At 38.9% G+C, this 22,883-nt stretch overlaps 1 protein-coding gene across 1 annotated transcript; it reads right to left on the bottom strand.

Moving 5' to 3' along the window:
- Window positions 1–827: 827 nt before the first annotated feature.
- Window positions 828–22,527, bottom strand: LOC135463348 (uncharacterized). Its single transcript, XM_064740608.1, has 12 exons — window positions 22,370–22,527; window positions 19,297–19,406; window positions 18,308–18,454; window positions 12,598–12,668; window positions 11,104–11,205; window positions 10,432–10,516; window positions 8,690–8,786; window positions 6,900–7,068; window positions 6,010–6,146; window positions 5,409–5,536; window positions 4,485–4,601; window positions 828–2,526 (listed from the first exon to the last, which is right to left on the bottom strand). Exons 1-12 carry the CDS (start codon window positions 22,425–22,427, stop codon window positions 1,639–1,641), a joined length of 2,109 nt encoding a protein of 702 aa, XP_064596678.1. The 5' UTR covers window positions 22,428–22,527; the 3' UTR covers window positions 828–1,638.
- Window positions 22,528–22,883: the final 356 nt, after the last annotated feature.

Genomic DNA, 22,883 nt, shown 5'->3' with positions numbered 1-22,883 from the left:
AGTGTGTACTTCAACTCAAGCCGAAGTTCACAAATGAAAGCAACTGTGATTACTGCATGATTACTGTGCTTCAGGTTGCCTTACAAATTTACCTGAAAGGTTCAGTAATTAAACTTACTAAAATCTTACATAATTCCACTAGGAATGGATATCTCTTAAATTGTTCCACTAGGGATGGGTATCTCTTACATTATTCCACTAGGGATGGGTATCTCTTACATTATTCCACTAGGGATGGGTATCTCTTACATTATTCCACTAGGGATGGGTATCTCTTACATTATTCCACCAGGAATAGATATCTTACATTATTTCTCTAGGGATGGGTATATCTTACATTATTGCACTACCGATGGATATCTCTTACATTATTCCACTAGGAGTATATATCTCTTAAATTATTCCCCTACTGATGGTATCTTCTACATTATTCCTCTAAGGATGTGTAAACATAACCAAAAAATGCAACTTTCTTGAGTTCCAACTTTATCCTGTTAAAGAAATATACATGTAGCTTTTATCTAGGTTGTCAGTCTCACTGTTTTTCTGGAATAATGTCAAAAAAGTTTCAAATTATGAAAACACATCTTTCCTACAAAACTTCTGTACTGTATTTAGGAATCTACGACAGCTGCCACTGTTACATGTTGTGATCTATCGCTATACAGTTCATGGTGAAAGGGAAGGGAAATTTGTAGCTGACGGAGTCCGTGTAAGAGCCATTTTATGTTGTTAACCTGTGGACTTACTTCGATACATGCTGTACCACAATGGCATAAAGGGTGGCTTACGCAGGGGGGGGTTGGGGGGTTGGGGGGGTTGGCAGCAGTGTCAAGTGAGTTCCTATACGCCGGCTGTAGAAATGCTCAGTCAGTTAGCGGAGTAAAGTTCTTGCTTATGATACATCCGACCAGCAGGACCCTGGACACCATTTTATTGATGTCAAATATAGTAATGATCCCACATTAAGTTTAGAGTTTAGACAGACAGACATTACAGTTGAAAAACTGTCATGACGAAAAAAACTTTTCCAAAGCTCGCACTAAACATAAACAAAAACTTAAGTTCTCTTTAATATCCAACTTCAGCAAATTACCGAACTATTGATTTTATCTGTGTCATCAGTCCCACAATTTTTCTCAAAGTATGTTAAAATAGGCAGATTGTTAGATAACTTTTAAAACACAGTACACATGCACATACAGGTTAAGGGTATTGTGGACCATTTCATGATAAAATACGAAAGGTATCATTCTGTCTGCATTACAATACACGGTGAAAGTTCAATCACTTTTACTTGGGTAAAAGCATATCCTGATCTCCTCAACCACTGAGGATGAGGCAGCTTAGTCATGAATATGTATCGGTGATGGACTTGTCAACAGGGTTGGTTCATTGCTTCAAATCTGTGTACTTTTGGAAATGACTGCATAATAATGAGATCTCTCCTTTTTAATTGTGCCTGGTTAGATACCTAGTCAAGAGGGCTTAGAAAAATTAGAAAAAAAAAAACCCTCCAAAAAAAAAAAAAAAAAATAATGAAATGTAGAAGCACACCATTTGTGTCATATATATTTTTGGCTTAATTACAGCAAAATAAATAATTAACAACTATATAGATTTAAGAATACACTGAGCCTACTCAATTGCTGCTATATCTGGTGCCCGTTCCATGTTAGCTTGATGGGGACGAGGTATCTCTTTACAGGTGTCAATTATAACAACAGGTACCCCTTTTACAGGCTCTTTCTCGTGGTCAGTGTTGTCAGTAGAGTTGCCCCAGTGAGGACAACCGGGCTTTTTGCAGTCTGCGTCACCCCCACACCCAACACAGACATCACCGTCACAGTTGCTGGTATCCTGTTCCTCAACAGGTTCTTGGACATCATCAGCACAGTTAACTACTTTGGGATTATCCCCCTTTGTTTTCACTTCCTCACCTAAAATTGTACTTTTGCTTTCACTTTCATTCACAACATTGCTCCACACCTGCTTATCTCCAGTGTTTGGTTCAAGGTCAGTGGTTTGTGGCTTCTTTGGTGTAGGGGGTCCATTCTCTGGGTCAGGTTCTGGCATGACTCTGCCGATTAGGTCCCCTGTGGTACTAAAGCTGTCTTTGGTGTCAGCCAAACCCTGTTTATCACATTTACCCATATCACATTCTGGCGAGGAGTTGTCGTCGTCGGCACTTGGCGAGGGGGCAACAACAACAACAACAGGATCGGCGTGCCCCTGTGTGGCCAGCGCCTCTACAATACTGTCACATGTTGCCGTCTCAGAAGTGCTGCCTGTGCTCTCCGTCTTACTTGTCTGGCGCTTCATCTCAGACGCGAAGCTCTCACAGGCAGACTCCACTTCTTCGCAGTCGTCGTTACTCTGAAGGCTCCATGTCGTCGACACACCGCTCTCACTCTGAAGACTCTCAGCAAAGGAGTCCCCGCCATAGTCAGACACACTGACGGACAGAGAGGAGAGCGACTGATCCTCAAGGAACGAGGACTGCCCCACAAAGTTTTCATAATACTCCTAAAAGCAGAATGAAAAGAAAGAAAGAAAAAAAAAAAAAAAACAGAGGCCAACCTTAAACAAGGCATTCAGAGAATACGAGCAGCTCTCCTGATTGAGCAGTTCATAAAACTGTATAGTGTAATTTGTTCAAATATTGACTTCTAAACTAAAATAAAGTAAATTGATTGACACTTGTCATACAGATATTATTCTGAATTTAGATAGTGCTAAGATCTTGTCAACTAGAAAGGCCAAAATTGTTATCTTGTCACAACTGTGTCTGTTTATCTTATGCACAAGGATTGCAGAGCAGTAACATCATATGTTAAGGAATTGTAAATTATTGTGGTGGTAAAAGGCACTGTGGGGAGTTAGCGCACAACTTTACCACAGAGGTCCTTGACATGCAAATCGCAAACTGCATTTCACAGTCTATGCACTTGGGGAGGCAACTGTAACCCTGTGAATAGCTGAGTAAAATGTTGAGCTACGAGTTAAAAGACTTCTTTGGTCTTTGATATGAAAATCGCTACAGACGATTGGCTCTTGGTGGAGTACTGGAGGTTGGGAACCCTATGATGGCCAAAAACTTTAAGCAAACTGGACACTGCCAGCGACAGCATCTGATCCCCCTCAAAAATACCTCTCCTTACTTTTTACAGGTGAACTAAAAATGTCTGTTGGGGAAAAAACTGGCACAGATCTCTTTAAATCAACAAGTCTTTTGGCAGTTCCATGACTTCGGAATCAGATATCATCAAAGACATTTATGTAAGAACAAAATAGCTCAGAAATATGTTTTCCAAGTTAACAGAATAAAACAGTGTGGCTTTTAACAGTCTCTACAAATGAAAATAAAGTGAGGAGCATGCATGATTTCGGTCAGGTTACACCCATCAGACATATTTTAAAGATGTAAAAAAAAAAAAAAAAAAAAAAGCTGAGCTGGCTAAGAGTATTTTTAAGGAGACCTGACTGATTCTTCAAAGGGATAAAGAATCTATGCACACAGCAGACACAGGGTCTCTGGGGTTAAACTCTGCAGTTTGGTCATGCTAGAATAAACCTGTCATTGCTGAAATTCAGCTTATGGAACACAGAATCGATTCTGACTGGCTGGTCTGAGAGATAGGCAAGCCCTGGCTATGCCTTGTCGATTCTGATTGGCTGGTCTGAGAGATAGGCAAGCCCTGGCTATGCCTTGTCGATTCTGATTGGCTGGTGTGAGAGATAGGCAAGCCCTGGCTATGCCTTGTCGATTCTGATTGGCTGGTGTGAGAGATAGGCAAGCCCTGGCTATGCCTTGTCGATTCTGATTGGCTGGTGTGAGAGATAGGCAAGCCCTAGCTATGTCTTGTCGATTCTGATTGGCTGGTGTGAGAGATAGGCAAGCCCTGGCTATGCCTTTACTAAGTTGAATTTTAGGTATACTACATTTAATCAAGCATGACCAAGGCTGCATAGATTTAACCCAGAAAACCCTATCTCCACTGTCAGCCAATCAGTGTATTAAGTATCCTTTCAGAGGGATACAGAATCGATTCTGATTGGCTGGTGTAAGAGATAGGCAAGCCCTGGCTATGCCTCGACTAAGTTGAATTTTAGGTATAATACATTTATTCAAGCATGACCAGCCAGGAAACTAGAGTGACATCATTTTAGACAGGTGATTGTCACCTTACAGCACAGCAGTGGAAACCTGTCAATTTTAACATGGGGAGACACATATAATTTTGAAAACGCACAAGACAAGATCAGATTAATTTTGTGAATTATCTTCTTGGGTGGGCATGGATGTCAAATATTGCAATAACAACGACAACTTGTGTTTAGTTTTGTGTATACACAAATACTGCAATGTTAAAAGATAAACATGTCGTACTGCCCAGAGATGTCATCTAGTTGTAAGGACATAACTCTAAAACTGCCTACTTCCTGATGCATTGAAGACTGAAAACAGACTATTAGCCACTCACCTTGCGGCCCTGTAGCTTCTCCAAACAGGCAGGCACTTCAGAGATGTTGGAGGGGGCGCTCAGCGCTAGACTGGAGAACTGGGAGAAGATCTGAGGAGTGTGCGTCACAGGCTTGTGCTGGAACAACAACATCGGAGTTAACATTTCACAGCGTTCCTCTAATGCTCAAATATCCCTACGAACATGGTATTTTCTGACCTGCATGATATTCTACAAATTTAACTTTTAATCTGGCATTTTTAAAAGACAATATGAAACACCATGTCAGAGGAATTTGAAGAACCATGTCGCACCACACATACTCAACACAGATGTGGCTGAAAGGCAAAGCAGCGTTTATGTGAAGTCATCAGAATTAACTTTGTCACAGAATTAACCTGCGCCTGATTGGATAAAATTATTAACGTCGCTGCGTTTTTGATAATGATTTTGCTTAATTTATACTGCAATATCTCTGTTATGAAACATCACAAAAATATTTATTTATTTATTTCATTGGTGTTTTACACCGTTTTCAAGAATATTTCTCTTATATTACGGCGGCCAGCATTATGGTGGGAGGAAACTGAGAAGAGCCCGGTCAGAAACCCACGACCATCTGCAGGTTGCTGGCAGACCTTCCCACAAGAGGAAGCCAACATGAGCTGGATTTGAACTCACAGCACATCACAAAAGTAATAAGGCAACGGTATGCCATTTAATCTTTATGTGGGATACTTTACCAGCTTCATATACACATTCAGCCTGGTGTTAACATTTCTTTCAATTCACAAGCACTAGGCTGTTAGTTAGACTCTTACAGTGTGGGTGAAATTGTCAAAAAGTGACACAAAAGACTTTTCTGCCACATTCTGTCACAGTTGCCACCATCCACACAGCTTCTTTCTCTATGCTGGCCACCAAGTAACGCACAACAACACTCACCATTGGCAGCTTCTTCTTTTTACTGCCTTTCTTGCCTTTTCTGGAAATTCCTCCAAAGAGTTCCTCGTCCGGTTTCTTGAGGAGGACGTACATGCCGTCTTGGTGTGAAATAGCAGGGGCAGGGCCTCCTGAGGGGACAAGCAAAACACAATTCATGAGAAAGCAGAAAAAAAAAAAGCTGGAAAAGAATTTCTAGATGCACCCATAATAAAGGGAAGTAACTGCGTAATACGGTGAGGTTCTCACACCTACATGTATGTCAGCTGCTAATGAATTCACATCCCACACTGAATACATGTATGCGAAGACTTATCTATGAGCTGTACAACCGAGTCAATTCTTTAACATACAGTTTACAAAATATGCACGCCAAAATTTTAACAAAAATTCCATGAAGACCAATCAGAACGTCTGATGCAAAATGTCTTCAAGGATCAGGGAAGGTGTTGGAAATTGATTTGAGCTCTGTGCAGACCAAATTTAAGGAATCTATAAAAATTTGGACACCTTAAAAACCTTTATCTGCCATTAAAATGTATGACACAGCAATAGCCTTAGGGAGGATTATGACAACCTGGAAATCACTCAGCGAGCCACATACCTGGTGCTGAGGGGCTAGCCTCATCCCCAGCAGAAGGGTCAAGGTCAGTGGTGAGGAATCTCTGGAGGTATGTTATCAGTGTGTTACACAGCAGCTTCTCATCCTCAAATGGCTCTTTCTGGGATTCATACTCAGCCCTGAAACCAATACTGCCTGGTATTCTCTTTTTCTTTTCTTTTATAAATACATGTACAAATGATACACAAAACTTTAACATTTTCTGCGCTTCTGTTGCTGTGCTTCCATGAACAGGGCGTTTATTAGAAGGGGGTTACCAGTTAACAGCAGCCCGCTATTTTTTTTATAACACAATTCCGCATATGACCACATCCACTTAAATCGAAGCTCCTAATTTACTTCATTCAATGATTGGTCAGGTAGCTGGTTACCTTTCAAGGGTTAAAAAAATAATGAAAGCCCTGCATGGGCACAAGTCAGGATTTGTCACAAAACTGTATCCACAAGACAAGGTACACTGACTGTAACCACTGATACCCATGTACATGCTCCATACAAATGAAATCATGTTATCTTTTATCTCTGCACAAAATCCCCAAAAATTATGCCTCGCCACATCAATAACTCCGCAGGGCTCGAAATTAGCACTGCTCTCAAGGTCCGTGGATTTTCTGTCGGACCACTACATATTTGTAATAATTCTTAGGCCAATTCAGATCAACACAAATCTTTTTGTGTCAGAGCCAGTAAACTTGAATTCAAGTTAAATTAAATTCAAAACCTGCTAAGGTATATATGTTCATTTACATTTGTTGGAAGAGTTTATGAAAGGGTTCGTTTTCATGATTTTTTTTCTTTTAGTAATTTTTTGTCTAGGAAAATATGATAGTTCCCTTTTTCCAGACAGAAACTTGCACTTTAACAAAACTTACAACTCTTTCTGTTGTGCTTCCACGTGGGCACGTTTCTCCTCTTCTCTTTTCTTCAAGCTTTCCTGACGCTGTTTCTTACGCACCTCGTCTTTCAACCCGTAATACTCTTTTTCGTACTTCTTGAACTCTGACACCAAATGCCTTTTCTGCTCATAAAGTTCATCCAACTCTGAAATCCAAATGGATGAATTAAAACAGGGCTAAAATAATAAATTAAATTAAATGCTCAACCGATTCAACCAGCAAAGAGTAGGTTTAGACGAAACTCGAAAACACAATTCACAAGGTTTTGAAAACTAAAATGTACAGTTCACGTAGTTGACCACACCGACTTGACAACTTAAAAAGTAACCTGCTCACATTAAATAACGAATGAAAAAAGTCCACTATCTATTTATTTATTTATCTATTTGATTGGTGTTTTCCATTCTACTCAAAAATATTTCACTTATATGATGGCGGCTAGCATTATGGTAGAAACTGGGCAGAGCGCGGGGGAAACCTACAATCATCCGCAGATTACTCATAGACCTTTCCAATAACGACCACAGAGGAAGCAAGAATGAGCTGGGCTTAAACTCACCGCTGTCGCATTGGTGAGAGGCTCTGTTATACTACACTGCACTAGCATGTTAATTGCCAGGTCATGGAGAAAACATGCACCGTTTGTGGTCAAATTTGCAGAGTATTTATTTACTTATTTGATTTTGGTGTTTCACGCTACACTCAACAATACGTCACTTGTACTACCATGGTGGGAGGAAACAGGGCTCTCCACAACCAGCTGCAGGTTGCTGCAAGGCCTTTACACATATGGCTGCAGAGTTCTTTGTATTTAGGGTAGATGACAAAACTTCTGTGTTTGATGATTTACATCACTAACTTTCTTCAAAAGGTAAAAGGTAACATTTAGTAGCGTCACCTCTCTCCCATAGTAACATGCTTCCTTATAACACAGGCTTTAATATAAGACAGTCACAAATGTGTCCAGCAAATTGTTTACAAAATCATTGTTGCCCACATGTCATAATTTCAAACGACATGCTGTACAGAAAACCTTCAGATTTCGTAAATTTTTTTACACCCAAGAACTTGTTTATCCAGATATTTATCAATGCTGTGATGTCTATTCCTATATTATATATGTCGAAATCTCAGCTAACAAACTTCATACATTCATTTCACTTATAATGACCCAGGAGCCTTTCATTAATGCAGTTTCTTCCCATCATAATGCTGGCCTACACTGTATGAGGGAAATATTCTTGAATACCGCAGAAATACCAATCAAAAAAAAAAAATAATAAATACAACACATCACGCAAGACTTGTCATTTTAAAGAACATGTTGGCCACCAGAAACAAGGGGCAAAGGATCGAACATTTCAAAACTCCCATCATGAATATCTCCCCGAAAATCTTGAATAAATCAATGATTTATTTATTTATTCATTTGACTGGTGTTTTACGCCGTACTCAAGAATATTTCACTTATACGACGGCGGCCAACATTATGGTGGGAGGAAACCGCGCAGAGCCCGGGGGAAACCCATGACCATCCACAGGTTGCTGGCAGACCTTCCCACGTACGGCAAATGAATCAATGAGGAATCCATTAGTGATGCCATCAATTGGAATTCTCAATGCATTTTTTGAAAGTTTTAAGTTCAATCAGAATAGGGAAAGTTTTCTATTTATGTCTGTAAAAAGAAAAGTAGGACAACAGGATTAGTAGCCTTTCTGATGTGTAAAACTTTGAGAAAGTTGAGTGAGTTGCACAAAAAGCCTACCTTTCTTCACTGTTTCATTTTTTGACTTATTGACAGAGTTTTTTCTTCTCAAATCATCTTCCTGGCTCTTCAGGCTTGATACCTGCTTGTACAATCGCTGAATAAGAAAATAAAACAAAAATGAAATTAAATTACAAAATGAATTAATTTTTCTAATTATTTCATTTCTTTGATATATCTGACACAAACTGAAACAATCCCCATCATGAGCAGCTCGGAGAATAAAGACCAATTCCATTCATGTAGTGTAAAATTGTACGGGACTGTATCTAAGCAAATGCATGATTTGTACATTTATAGTTTATGCCCAAAATTTAAAAAAAAAAAACTCTGCTGTGAGACACCCTTAGGTGAAGGCAGAAAATTGGCCAGGTTGTACGTTTTATGGGCAATGATGAGTAAGCTTTCCGAACAGAGTAGCTTGGGGGGTGTGCCAAGTTCATCTAGTATTATCAGGCAATTATGAGGCCATCCTAACAAACTTCTTTGTTGTACACAACCTGGCCCTACTTAAAGAATAAAGTAGGTCTACAGGAAAGTCTATTGTTCCCTATATCTTCTTCTGTCTAATGAAAAAGATGAAAGAGGTTTAACCGAAACTAACAATGAAACAAGGCATTCACAGCTTAGCAGTAGATCACCTGATAATGTTCAAGTTATGTAATACATTTAAATACTGGCCTCTAAACCAAAATAAAGTAATAATTGACACTGTCACAGACATATATTATTCTCTAATTAGATAGGGCTCAGATCTTGAAATTAAATCAACAGAAACGGTTAGTATTATTATATCGTCACAATTATGACTGTTATAATATATGTAAGGATTGCAAAGCCGTGGCTTCATACGTTATGGAGTTGTAAATCATTGTAATGGTAAAAGACACTGTGGGGAATTCATGCACAAATTTACTGCCGACGTCTTTGATATGCAAATCGTGACTGCATTTGGCAATTCATGCACTATGGCTGGCAACTCCAACCCTGTGACTGTCTTGAGAAAACTTCTTGGTCTTTGATAAGCAAATCTCAAACAATGATTGGCTACCTGTGTACTGTGGGTGGGCACTGTAACGCTATGATTGGTTACCTGTGTACTGTTGGGTGGCCACTTCAACTCTGTGATTGGCTATCTGTATACTATGGGTGGTCACTGCAACCCTATGATGGCTATCTGTGTACTATGGTGGGGCACTGTAACGCTATGATTGGTTACCTGTGTACTGTGGGTGGCCACTTCAACTCTGTGATTGGCTATCTGTGTACTATGGGTGGTCACTGCAACCCTATGATTGTCTGTCTGTGTACTATGGGTGGGCACTGTAACACTATGATTGGCTATCTGTGTACTATGGGTGGTCACTGCAACCCTATGATTGGCTATCTGTGTACTATGGGTGGTCACTGTAACACTATGATTGGCTATCTGTGTACTATGGGTGGGCACTGCAACCTTATGATTGGCTATCTGTGTACTATGGGTGGGCACTGTAACGCTATGATTGGTCAAAAACCAAACTGGACACTGACGCTGCCACCGCCAGCTTCTGATCTCCCCCTCACAATACCTCTCCATACTTCATACATGTGAGCTAAAACTTTAAAACAAAAACCCCAAAACTTAAAAACAAAATCTCATTTAAAACTACACGTACTTTTTGTGGAGGATCAGTCGAATTTCACCGAACATATTTTCAATGTTGGACTAATCCAATGTTCTTAATTATTGTGTAACTGACAGGATAGTCTACCTCACGGTCTTCTCTGAGCTTCCTCTGTTTGGCTCTCATCTCATCCACTTCCTTCTTCTGTGCCAAGAACTGGCTATAGAAAACAGACAAACAGAGAAATCAAGAAAAGATCAACCCCATGCAAACAAAAACACTTTTGTTGTTTCCAAAAGCAAGTTACATGTGTGTGAAGGCTGCTTTACACAATTCTGTAGAAATGTGATGGGCTTGCAGTGCATGAAATACTCATTTTTTCTGCCCTGTTCTATCTCTCAACACTCTCTCTTTGAACACATACGCATAGGCATGTCTATATTTTATGGGGTAAAACATAACTGCTCCTTTCTAAAGAAATACATACAAAAGAAGTTCCAACACTAATTACTTAATTTCAGAAATTTCTGTGAGTAGTACTCACTACAAACACATGTACCTGTCCAAGACACATTATCGTTATTTCAACCCCTGTCTTGAGTCTGTCATTTCCATATAACGTGGAAGTACCCAATGCTTGCATGTTTGAATCAGTCATGATCTTCACCAACCATGCCTATTTATTTCATCGTTTAATGCCACACACAGGATTCTTTTTTTTTTTTGACTTATTTGCGCAGTGAAATACAGTAAGAGTAAAAGTGAGAGACCACTTGCCTGTTGCTTGGAGACAACTCATGTACAAACCTTAGAACCTTTTTTGAGCGTTTCAAGCTGTCTATTTCCGCCACAATTTTCTTCTCTTCTGACAGACGGAAATTTTGGTTCTTCAGCTGATAATCTAATCTCCTAGAAAAGCAAAAAAAAACAATTTTAATTTGCTTTAATTTGCAATAGTTAAGACTATCCGCAAACATTCAACCACACACAGGTGCCCATGACCTAAGGGGTTTTGTGCCATCTACAGTGAATGGGACTCTCCCTCCCTAAGTTAATGTTCCATGTTATAAAGCCCCTGTTAATTCTGTGTTTGTTTCTGATGAATTTGTTGGAGAAAACAGACCTGCTAAGTGTGATAATGGTGAATTAATCACAATTATTCACTCTAAAACAAAATGTTCATGAATTTCACGACAAAAGTACATGAATTCTCAGTGAAAAAATATGTATGTGAATTCCGAGATAAATGTTTCTGAATTCCCGGAGAAAGTTACGTAAATTCCAAGAAAAATGAATTTTAAAATTTTGAAAAGCCTTATTTCATTTTTCCAATTAATATGTTTGGTGTCGTACGCCGTACTCAAGACTACTTCACTAATTCGATGGCGGCCAGCATTATAGTGAAGGAGAATGCGCAGAGCCAACCGGGGTGTGGGGGGTGCGTAGGGGGCGAGGCAGGGAACCAACAAACCATCCACAGGTTAACAATGATCTCAGAGAGGATGTCAAAAAACTGACCGAGAAACCATCAGAGAGACTTAAAAGGCTGCTTGTCTCTGCTAACAAACATAGAAACAAAAAGCTATCTCTTGACCCACTTTATGTTAACAAGTGGCATTATTATATTAATTTGAATACATATTATATGAAGCTGAAAATATCAACATTTCACAATTTTTTCTCTCCGGGGAGAGGTGGAAAGGTCTGCCAACAACATGCAGATGGTCGTGGGTTTCCACTGGACTCTGCTCGGTTTTCTCCCACCAGAATGCTGGCCGCCGTCGTATAAGTAAAATATTCTTGAGTACAGCGTAAAGCACCAAACAAGTAAATAAATACTTTTTTCTCCCCCTATTAAAGACACAATAATATTCTTACATTTCTTACCTAGATGCAAGTACATCTCACCCTAACCCTGACTCTATACATGTACATGTGACACTGGAGTTTTTGTGGGGGGGGGGGGGGGGGGGTCTGTAAATTCACTTCTGAGTTATCCTAAATGGAGAGGAACATGGCAATCCCTGTATGTATCTGTCTTTTTCCAGTTCTTGATGTTGATGTAGTATGCTTCCACAGCACTAATAACCCTGCTGTCTTTCATACTTCAAGTTAACCATGAAATAAACATGTCTTAAAACCAAAGCTATGACTTCACGTTCCCGGACAATGAGTCTCCAGGGGACAGAGAACAAAGTGAGCAGTAACAGTGGATAAGAACTGTTGGGTGGGGCGTCTTATGTGAATCAATTCTAACATGCATTCAAGCTTCTGGTGACAAGCTGGTTTAGTGGCACTCACCTAATGGCTTCCTCTATCTTCTCCTCACTTTTGTAATGTAGATTGGACTGAAGGCGAGATAATGCCCCCATCTGGATAAAAAAAAAAAAAAAGGTCCATATAGAACAGAAACATTTTTAATTTATTCATCTCACTGGTGTTTTACACTGTATTCAAGAATATTTCACTATGATTTTATGATTTTACATGGCGGTCAGCATTATGATGGGAGGAAACCATGCAGGTTATTGCATGCTGTCAAGAGGAAGCCAGCACAAACTGGACTTGATCTCACAGGGACCGCATTGGTGAGAGGCACCAGGGTCATTGCGCCATTCTGGTGTGCTAAACACCTCGACCACAGGGGGGCCCAAAACACTTGATTTATAAATGAATGAACAGTTAAGGCCATAGCTTTAGCGAAGGGGGTGTCTCAGGCCAGATTTTCAGTTCTGCGTAAATCTACGATTATGACTTGATGGCACTTTAGCATTACTGTAAATGAGATGAGAAATCAATGTTTAAAAGTCGATTTGTGAAATGACCTGTTGCTATGGGAAAGGAGGTAATATGTCAAAGGCGCTGTTGATATACATGTACATACTCTAAATGACCATAAATTTCGCCCAAAACTAACTTGCCCATTGGATAAAAGAGTGCATGGGGTAAACCAGCAGCCTTTGGCAAATTGTCGACAAACTTTCCCCAACAGGTCACACACAGTCATGCACACCGTACCAGTGCAAGGTAAGTGGTCATTAATAAACAAAAGTTCTGAACAAAACGGACCTACAAATTTACTGTCAATATTGAAAAGGCCAAGGCCTAACAAAAAGTGAGTCATTGCACAGGACCGGGTTTGAACCTGCGCCTCGTGCCTCCCAGTGAGTGAAAGTCAAATGCATAAACCTCTCAGCCACTGCTCACTCCCTAGTCGATATATACAGTAGACATGTAAAACTGAACAGTTCAAATATACATGTAAACTTCATCTATGTCATAAAACAAAAAGCTGATCTGTCAGAGAAACGATCAGTAAAATTCACGTAAAATAAAAAAGATGATTGATGCCTTTTAATAAAAAAAAAAAAATCTTACACACAGTCTGCAGTGGTATAGTCAAAAGTGAACACAGTCTGCATGTTACAGAGGAGATTCTCAAGATTTCAGCGCAAGCCTGAGTGGGTGAGACCTCTATAACCAATTCCAAATTCCCTACATCTGAAGGACCCATAAATACTAAATATTTGAAATATTAATTTATTAATACTAAATACTTGAAATACTAATTTATTAATACTAAATACTTGAAATATTAATTTATTAATTTATTTTACTTCTTTAATTGGTACTTTATGCGAAATATTTCACCCCTAACAACTGGGACCAACAATGTGGAGGGAGGAGACAGGGCAGAGCCCGAGCGGAAATTCACGACCATCCACAGGTAGGTGTCAAACCTTTCCACATACATGTACGGTCGGAGAGTTGAAATATTAAAGCTATGAAAAACGAGTCTGAAAAACCCTTTTTCATGCGTGTCCAATGTACATCATATACATGTAGGCCATACCTCGGCTGTTGAAGATTATTTGAGGAAAGATTGTTTTTACCAAGCTGAGGAGAAAGAAATCACAGAATGCTCTTCTTTGTTGGCCATTTGTTCTAATTTCTTTAAGTGCCTAGCAGTTCTGTTTTATTCGTATCGCTGAAATATTGTTAAGTACAACATTAAACCCCAAGCACTCACTCTCTCACTCTGTTTTATTCACTTATAACAGTGTTCCACTCACACAACTTTATGTCTTGTCCAACTTATCAATTCTTCTATTAAACAAAATATATCTCTGACTACACATACTGTACCTGTAGTAAAAGAAGATGACAACTGTAAAACCCTGCCTGTCTCCTCTTTCATGATGCCAGTAAGTGTTCAGAAAAGTTTGATTTGTGCAAGTTTCACATTTTAGTAATGATGGGTTTGGTACTTTTCTGGTGGGTTTACACTGACATATCCAAAATATCCTATAGGTAGGCTACATGTACATGTATCGAAAAGAGAAATAATGTGCAGATCAATGCCGTCAACAAATGTTTTTCTGTACATATCCGTCTGCTGGATGAAATTAACATCAGGAAGATCGTAAGAGGAGATCAATGACCAGATGTTAAACTGCTGTTCAACCATGCATAAAAATAAATTAAAAAAAAAAGAATTAATCCCACACACATCCTTCACATTCAGGTGAGTGTATTTCACCATCAAATGTAAAGCACAGTGTCTGTCATGGTTAGGTGATTACACGGGTGTGTTTCTCATGAAGGAAGAGAATATGGTGTGAAAATAGAAAGCCTCAACTGTTCAAGAACTTATTCATGAAGTTCACTACCTGAAAATAAGTTTTTCAGGTAGTGATTAACACCTGAGTGGTACTAAGGGCACGAGCATGAGCCCTCTGGGCAGGGCTTGTCGCTAGGCCTGCTTATGGCTAACCTCATCCTGGAGAAGGTGGAGGGGAGAGCAGAAGGGAGGGTAATTATAGCGGACTAATTCCAGTAAAAACGCAACATTGGTGTGTCAGGATAATAATCAAAAGTGAGAATTCCATTGTGTTTTCATATAATAGTGGTTGTGCACCATCAACGACAATAGTGGTTGTGCACCATCAACGACAATAGTGGTTGTGCACCATCAACGACAATAGTGGTTATGCGCCAACAACATGTACACCTTCTCAAGTAGACAGAAAACATTGTCAGGCTTTAAATCACATCTTGTCACATTTATGTTAATTCCTCAATATCTTCGGATATGAAAGAACAAACTTCAGTGAGATTTATACACCACTTTAATTTCCTTTCAGAGACAAATCTACACTGGCTGGCTCGACCAATTTCAGGACTTCACAAAACGCATAATTTTATCAGTTTACACAGAATAATGCCTTAGCAAGTTGCTAGAATAAACACCTGGTAAACTTGTGAAACGCTTAAAGAATTCCAGTACATACGAACTACATGTATTATGAAGTGGTGACTGACAAACCTCACATGCATATATATGTAAATAACATTGGGGGATGTTCAAAACACTATTTTTATAAAACGGGTTTTGAAATTTGTTAACCTCAAGTTAAATGCAGGGCTGCAAATGCTGAGACTAAAACCCATCAAGTGGATTACACAACAACACCAGGTGCTTGCAGCCGTCTGATGCCAAAACTAGCAGTGACTCAGCTGACCCTTTTTTCAGATCTATGGTTGGCTCAGAACCAGGTCACATGGTTGGAGGGGAATCCCCCTCTCAGTTCCGATGAGCTTTAGTTCTGCTTTCTGTCGGTATGATAGGCTAGTTTCACTGCATGTAGAAGTTTGCTATGTAGATAATTAATAAGATGTACTTTAATGACAAGTTTGCAGAAATGCATCAACTTCAAGCTAAAAGCTGACAACATTATTCAAGAAAATACTACATCAACAGTGCAGAAAAAAAAAACAATAAAAAAATAAAAAAAAAAAAACACAGGAAGCATCAGTATCGTGAAAATGATGCAGAAAACACTTTACTATTATCTGATTGTGAAAATGTGCTGACACAATATTTTCAAACTAACAAATTAAGATTCTCACTGTATTTATTACCACTTACAGCAATCTAGTATACAGCACAAGTGTATGCTGGTACTGGTAAATATATATCATACGTATGCACTAGAGGTTTCTAGGTAAAAATTGAGCAGCTGTTAAACTAGTCATATCACACAAACACACAAAAGGAGCACAACAGTCTTTTTCCTGGTAGACTTAATCTGGAATGTTCCAGACATCTATGAAGACTAAATCCAAGGACCCATTAGACTATCACTGATGTGATCACAGTGTGTTTGGGCTATGCCCAGTTTTTTTCAAATTATAATCCTTGTGGTAATTAATATAGTAAAATATGCTTGAGAATCAAGGCAGCATAAAAATCTAATCAAGTAAATAAATAAACCAAGTACTAGAACTTGCAGATACTCTTTAGAGGTGCCCAAGTTGGAACATGTCTGGAAAAAGCTCCAAAATCATGGGGCATATTGCCTAAGAAATTTATCTTAAATGTTTGAAACAATATGTTTACATATATGTGTGAAGTAGTTTTAGACATCATTAATTTGCTATAAAGACATTAACATGTTTCTTCATGTGTAAAAATGTTCTACAAAACCTATTGTGCACTGTGTGCAGTAAGTGTTTAACCATACATGTACGACACATTCACATGGTAGTGCTGCACATGTGATGCATCACCTGGCAGTGCTGAACATGTGATGCATCACCTGGTAGTGCTGAACATGTGATGCATCACCTGGCAGTGCTGAACATGTGATGCATCACCTGGCAGTGCTGAACATGTGATGCATCACCTGGCAGTGCTGAACATGTGATGCATCACCTGGCAGTGCTGAACATGTGATGCATCACCTGGCAGTGCTGAACATGTGATGCATCACCTGGCGGTGCTGAGCATGTGATGTATCACCTGGCAGTGCTGAACATGTGATGCATCACCTGGCAGTGCTGAACATGTGATGCATCACCTGGTAGTGCTGAACATGTTATGCATCACCTGGTGGTGCTGAGCATGTGATGCATCACCTGGTAGTGCTGCACATGTGCTGCATCGCCTGTCAGTGATGAACATGTGATGCACAACAGTTGGCTTGACACTACATATACGTACACCTGATTTATTTATACGATTGTTGTTTAACGACATACTGAATATTTTTCCGCATAATGTCAGTTTTATTGGTGGAGGAGCCAGAAGGTCTAGTGTAACACATATACCTTTGGCAAGTTACTCACAAACTCTCCTGTGTGCGACACACAACTAATCTCACCATATTGATATTTGTAGAAGACCAGTGCTCATCCGAGCCTCAATGGCCGCTTACAGTCAACTCGTACTAGCTATAACTCACTTATTCTGTTGATGATTTGGAATCTATACATGTACATGCTACAATCTATGTTACATTGTTGCCTGTTGTTGACACCACTCACTCTCTTACTGTATATATGTTGTCTTGTATCTCTGTATGTTCATATGGTTTGATAACAATGTAAGAACCTACATCGAAACGTCACCAACACAATAAATCCAGGAATTGTTATCCATAAGTAATGCCTCTGTCAATCTATACCATCCCAATTCCTAAATGCCTCTGAAAGAAGCCAAAAGGTTCTGAGAGTTCTATTGATCTTAAAAAAGGTGTTTTGGATTTTGGGTGGAAAGGTGGGATGATATAATAATGGAAAAATGTAAGTTTCTGCCCCAAATTAAGAAATTTTAAAATAGCTTACAAAAAATCCATACTCGCCAATTAAATCAAATTTCCTCCATTTACGAGAAAAGCTCAGATTATTGCCTCTCTGAAAATATCACACCTGTCCTACATTTATTTGAAGTGTCAAAATGGTTTCTATAATGTTCTTAAAGGGTCACATTGTAAGTTTTACTATACACAGTATTAATTATTCTGGAAGGTAACACGTGCACAAATATGGTTCCTAGTTTGTGAAATCCAATTATTTGGGCGATTTAGAAATAATACCAAAAAGTCAATTGGATTTACAATTTTTGCCAAAATCTACATGCCCTCTTTAAGGACATATATTTGCCCTGAAAAACAATTCTTTCGGGGTAAAACTTTACATTTGTTGTCGTTTACTACAATCAATCACTTACACTTTTTGTAATCTCCGTGTTCAAAGCCTTCAGTGAGATGTCTATCTTCTTGCGCTGGTCAATAGTGGCTTCCTTCTCCGCCCGAATGGCTCGAAGTCTTGCCAGCGTCTGGCCTTTTGTGTCATCAGGCTTCCCACTTGTTCCCTTCTGAGGTGGTAGTCAAGACCAATTCACAGACTCCTTTGTTTTTAATTAATTAATTTATTTGATGGGCGTTTGTATGCCGAACTCAAGAATATTTCACTTATATGACGACGGCCAGCATTATGGTGTGAGGAAAGCAGGCAGAGCCTGGTGAAACTCACGATCATCCACAGGCTGCTGGAAGACCTTCCCACGTACGGATGGAGAGGAAGCCAGCATGAGCTGGAGTTGAACTCACAGCTACCGCATTGGTGAGAGGCTCCTGGGTCATTACACTGTGCTTGCGCGCTAACCAACTAAGCCATGAAGGCCCTCCCTTTGTTCTATACACCTATATAGCAGCATGTAGGATGTTGGTTTCATAGCCACGTCATATATGACTACATGTATGCTTACAAACTTACAAAAAAAAAAAACCCCACTTATTATCATTTTACCAATAAAGTTGCTGAAGAGAATTTTCTCCATCAAAATCAGCTGATGAAAAAAGTTTTGTTCACTTGGTTAGATCAGATACCTCTCAAATCCTGATTTCTCTTAAAATCGGCCAATCAGCTATAAATTCTGCTCCCTGACATTTCTGTCTTTTGTTTATCTGAAGATGTCTTGGTGCGTATCCAGGATTAAAAGTCGCACGCCAAACGAGCCACATTTCGCTTGTACACAGTGTCTGAGGAGGGAAAGAACGGGGAATTGTGCAGAGGCATAAGGATAGCATCCTCCATCCAGAGATACAAATGAAGGCCAAAAAATTGCATTTAAAAGCATAACAGCCTGGCCAAAACATACATTTTCACAACGATCTAGCTCTTTTGTGAAAATGAACTAGACAAAGTGAAGGATACTATTTCTGCCTCTTTCTCTCGTATTATCTTCAAAATGCTCTCGATCTCTTCGTCAAACTTCTTTCTGTTCGGAGGTTTCATTTTCTTTAGACTTTCTTCCAAGTCATCCCCTGAAAATTATATTACACAAGCATGAGTATGATTAACACACATTCCAAAATCAAATATTCTTTTTCTTCATTTGGTGAAGAAAAATTGAATGGCTTAAAGTTACCGTAAATCCTCAACAAATTTGACCACTGATGTACCTGTAGTGCATGTTTTGGCATACAAGACAAACGGTCTTTGAACTTGATAGGTTACTTTAAAATTTATATGTTCATATCATATGTGCTCCTTCCTAAAAAATACATTTTAGTCTCCAAAATGTTATGAATTATGTTTTCCAATTGGATGTGAAGTTATACTTTAGTGGTTGAATTTATTGAGGATTTAGACTACATACATTGTATACCCATGTCTAATATTCAAATCTAAGTGACAATCCGGCCATACGTGAGAAGGTCTGCAGCAACCTACACATGGTCTTGGGTTTCCCCTGGGTTCTGCCCAGTGTCCTTTCCACCATAATGCTGACCACCGTCGAGTTTAAGTGAATCATTCTTGAGTAACATATAAAAAACAAAAATCAAATAAAGAAATATATAAATCGAAGCGATAATCAAAAACACACAGCAGTACCAAAGTTATAAATGTCATAAAACTTGCTAGCTGAAAATTAAGAATCTAGTCTATCTTCTTGATGTCCACACATTAACTTACTGCTAAAAACAGGTGTTTAAATCTAACTAGAGCCGCCCTGTGTTTTAAATACATCCATGTGTTGAAAACCCTCGAAAACCATGGGAATATAAATACACATCACACTGAACTAAAAACAAGAATTAGTTATTCCCCAAAAACAGCTGAGCAAACATGAATATTCTTAAAACAGAAAAACAAAAAATTCATTAAAAAAGGGCTATATTCCGGTTGAATAAGAGCCTTAGCTTGGCTAATATATCCGCCCTATCCTGTATAACAGGTCATGGCTATGAACAGGATATGGATATTCTAGAACAAATGTTCGATGTTGTTTGATACACTATTGCATTTTATACAGGTAGGTTACAAAATCAAAGTTGAACTTTCAGATAATGCATTACTTTAAAAGTCTTGCAATTTTTGTGGGACATAGTCTTCCCAAAAAACAAACACCATGATGTGTATAAGGACACTTGCACTTTTAGGGGATGTGTTGGGGTTGGGGATGACAGTAGCTCCAAAACTTATGGTCGTGAAGATATGACAGGCTGAAATAAGGGCTTTACTTTGAACAGAAACCCAGAAATCCCATTCTCATCATTACTCACAACAACAAAAACGACAAACGAGTCTAAGCCGATTCCCATACAGACACAAAGATAATAAAAGAAAAAAAAATAAATAAACACCTTCTCAAATATCCAAAAATTAACTTACAACCCTGACAACTTTTAAACAAGTATCTATGAGACTTTCCTATCTTTGTCCACAAAATCAGTTTACTTTTATTCATATATGTAGTAAAACCTTCCCTTGCCGCCACAGATTTGTGGTGGTAGATTTGGATCAGATTTAGCAGCAACTGATCCAACAGTTAAGTTGAGCTGATGGAGATGCATGTATTTCATATGTATACATGTACATGTTTGCTTGGGGTTTAGTGTTGCAACTTAAAAATTTTTAAACCATGTGACGAGGAGGAGTCATAAGGTGAGGTTTGTGTACATATATTGTGTCATCTTGTGGCATGATATGTCACTGAAGTATCATGTTGAAGACACCAGACATGACACCCCACCCAGTCACACCATACTGACACTGGCCTGTTTCCTTAGTCTAACCTCTCAGTGCTGAGTGCCAAGCCAGGCACCCGTAAAGTCTTAGGTATGGAATGACCCAGGTTTAATCCCTGGATTTCCCAACATTGAGGTGAAATGTCTAACTATTAGGCCCCAGTTAGAAGATAATTCATTCATAGTGAGTTACAGAAGCAATGTGGGGAGATACAGAAGCAATGTGGGGAGATACAGAAGCAATATGGGGAAAACATGATTATGGCCAGTCCAACCAATGTAGTTTTATCAGATTAAAAATATACATAAATTGCACAGGAAATTTGCTCTTTAACATATTCCTATGCTGAGGAATTATCTACATAATCTCAGTCTTGACCAGATTTATCAAATTTATATTTTAAAAGCCATTCAATCTTCCTCAAACTTGAGCAATGAAATAGTTCTCACATGGACACCACATGGAAATAATACATGCACATATGATTGTCAATCTGCTGATCCACTAATTCTTACAACCAGTATAAACTTAATACTGCTGTTCAGTTGGCTAATATAAATTCTTAATCTATCTATATTTCTGGCAACACATGGCGACCCATTTCTGTTCCTCTTTAATTGATTTTTGCATAACTTTTCGTGGTCACTTATGTCCTGCTTTATATTATAACAATAATAGACAATCTCTAGCATAATTGGTACACATGCTTCTGACATCAAAACATGCTTTGATATTATTATTTATGTATATGATACATGTTATGTTTTATGTTCTGGTGAAACCTTTACTAAAGGTTGTTAATTTTCAACATTTTTTTGCGTTTTAACAAAGCTAAAATAACCATCAACTGCACCAGAAAATTATCACATCATTCCTGACCCATACAGATAAAAGATGCACACTGAAATGTCATCTGGGGCCACCATTATAATATTTAAGTAAAGACTTTGTGCAGTTGATACATGTAAGATCATAATACCAATGATATAGGCTACATGCAATCTACAGACTGTATGTCTACACAAAGCCTTACACTTTTAAGAGAATCTCACATGATATTTCAATCTTTAGTGCGTCTTGTGTCAACGACAGCATCACTTTGCTAGCAGTCACTCCTAAGTCATGTGCAAAAAGGAAACCTGGCGATGTATAGGAGTTAAAAGGCCGTGCAAGCCTGTGACATCCCTGCAACAAAACAAGATACAAAATACGTCACAAGTGACCAGAAACCCGCCATTCTTTCAGTCATACTTACCCATGGCCCCGTCCTCTTTCAAGGCTTCCTCGCTGTTTCCTTCAGCAGAACCTTCCATGGTTATTGCATCAGGACAGAATATATACTGGGGCCCTGGCCTACTTTAAAGACCACAAACTTAATTTGTCGCGTGGAAAAATTTGCTTGGCTTTGCTATTTCAGCCATGTTGGTTGCATCACGTGATAAAGCGCCTACGTCAAAAGATGTGAACTCCACAAGGCCGAAGGTCAAATGGAAAGACGCGACGAGTGATAGCGTCGGTCTGGGTGGGGAAAATACATAAAACCCCACCTAATGTATTCGTGAAAATGACAACAATACTACGTTTCGTGCATTTCAATAAAAGACCAGAGATTTCTCGGATTGTTTTTGTACAGACATGCAGGGATTTCCCAAAGGAATGTGTTCCATGCAGTGATCCATGGTGCGGATTATGAATAAATACTAACCTAATTAATATTCATGAGGGCACTTGGCAGACCTACCACCCATCTTCATCCGCAGTTACCATAT

Source organism: Liolophura sinensis, chromosome 3 (assembly GCF_032854445.1).
Source record: "Liolophura sinensis isolate JHLJ2023 chromosome 3, CUHK_Ljap_v2, whole genome shotgun sequence".
Taxonomy (NCBI): domain Eukaryota; kingdom Metazoa; phylum Mollusca; class Polyplacophora; order Chitonida; family Chitonidae; genus Liolophura; species Liolophura sinensis.
Note: the sequence above shows the minus strand (reverse complement) of the source record. Positions and strands in the feature narration are given on the sequence as shown.

Coding starts and splice junctions, on each gene's coding strand:
- LOC135463348 (XM_064740608.1), bottom strand. CDS start 22,427: ATGGAAGGTTCTGCTGAAGGAAACAGCGAGGAAGCCTTGAAAGAGGAC. Junction 12,669..18,307: donor ACACGGAGATTACAAAAAGT/GTAAGTGATTGA, acceptor TTTTTTATCCAG/ATGGGGGCATTATCTCGCCT. Junction 4,602..5,408: donor AAAAGAAGAAGCTGCCAATG/GTGAGTGTTGTT, acceptor TTGTTGTTCCAG/CACAAGCCTGTGACGCACAC.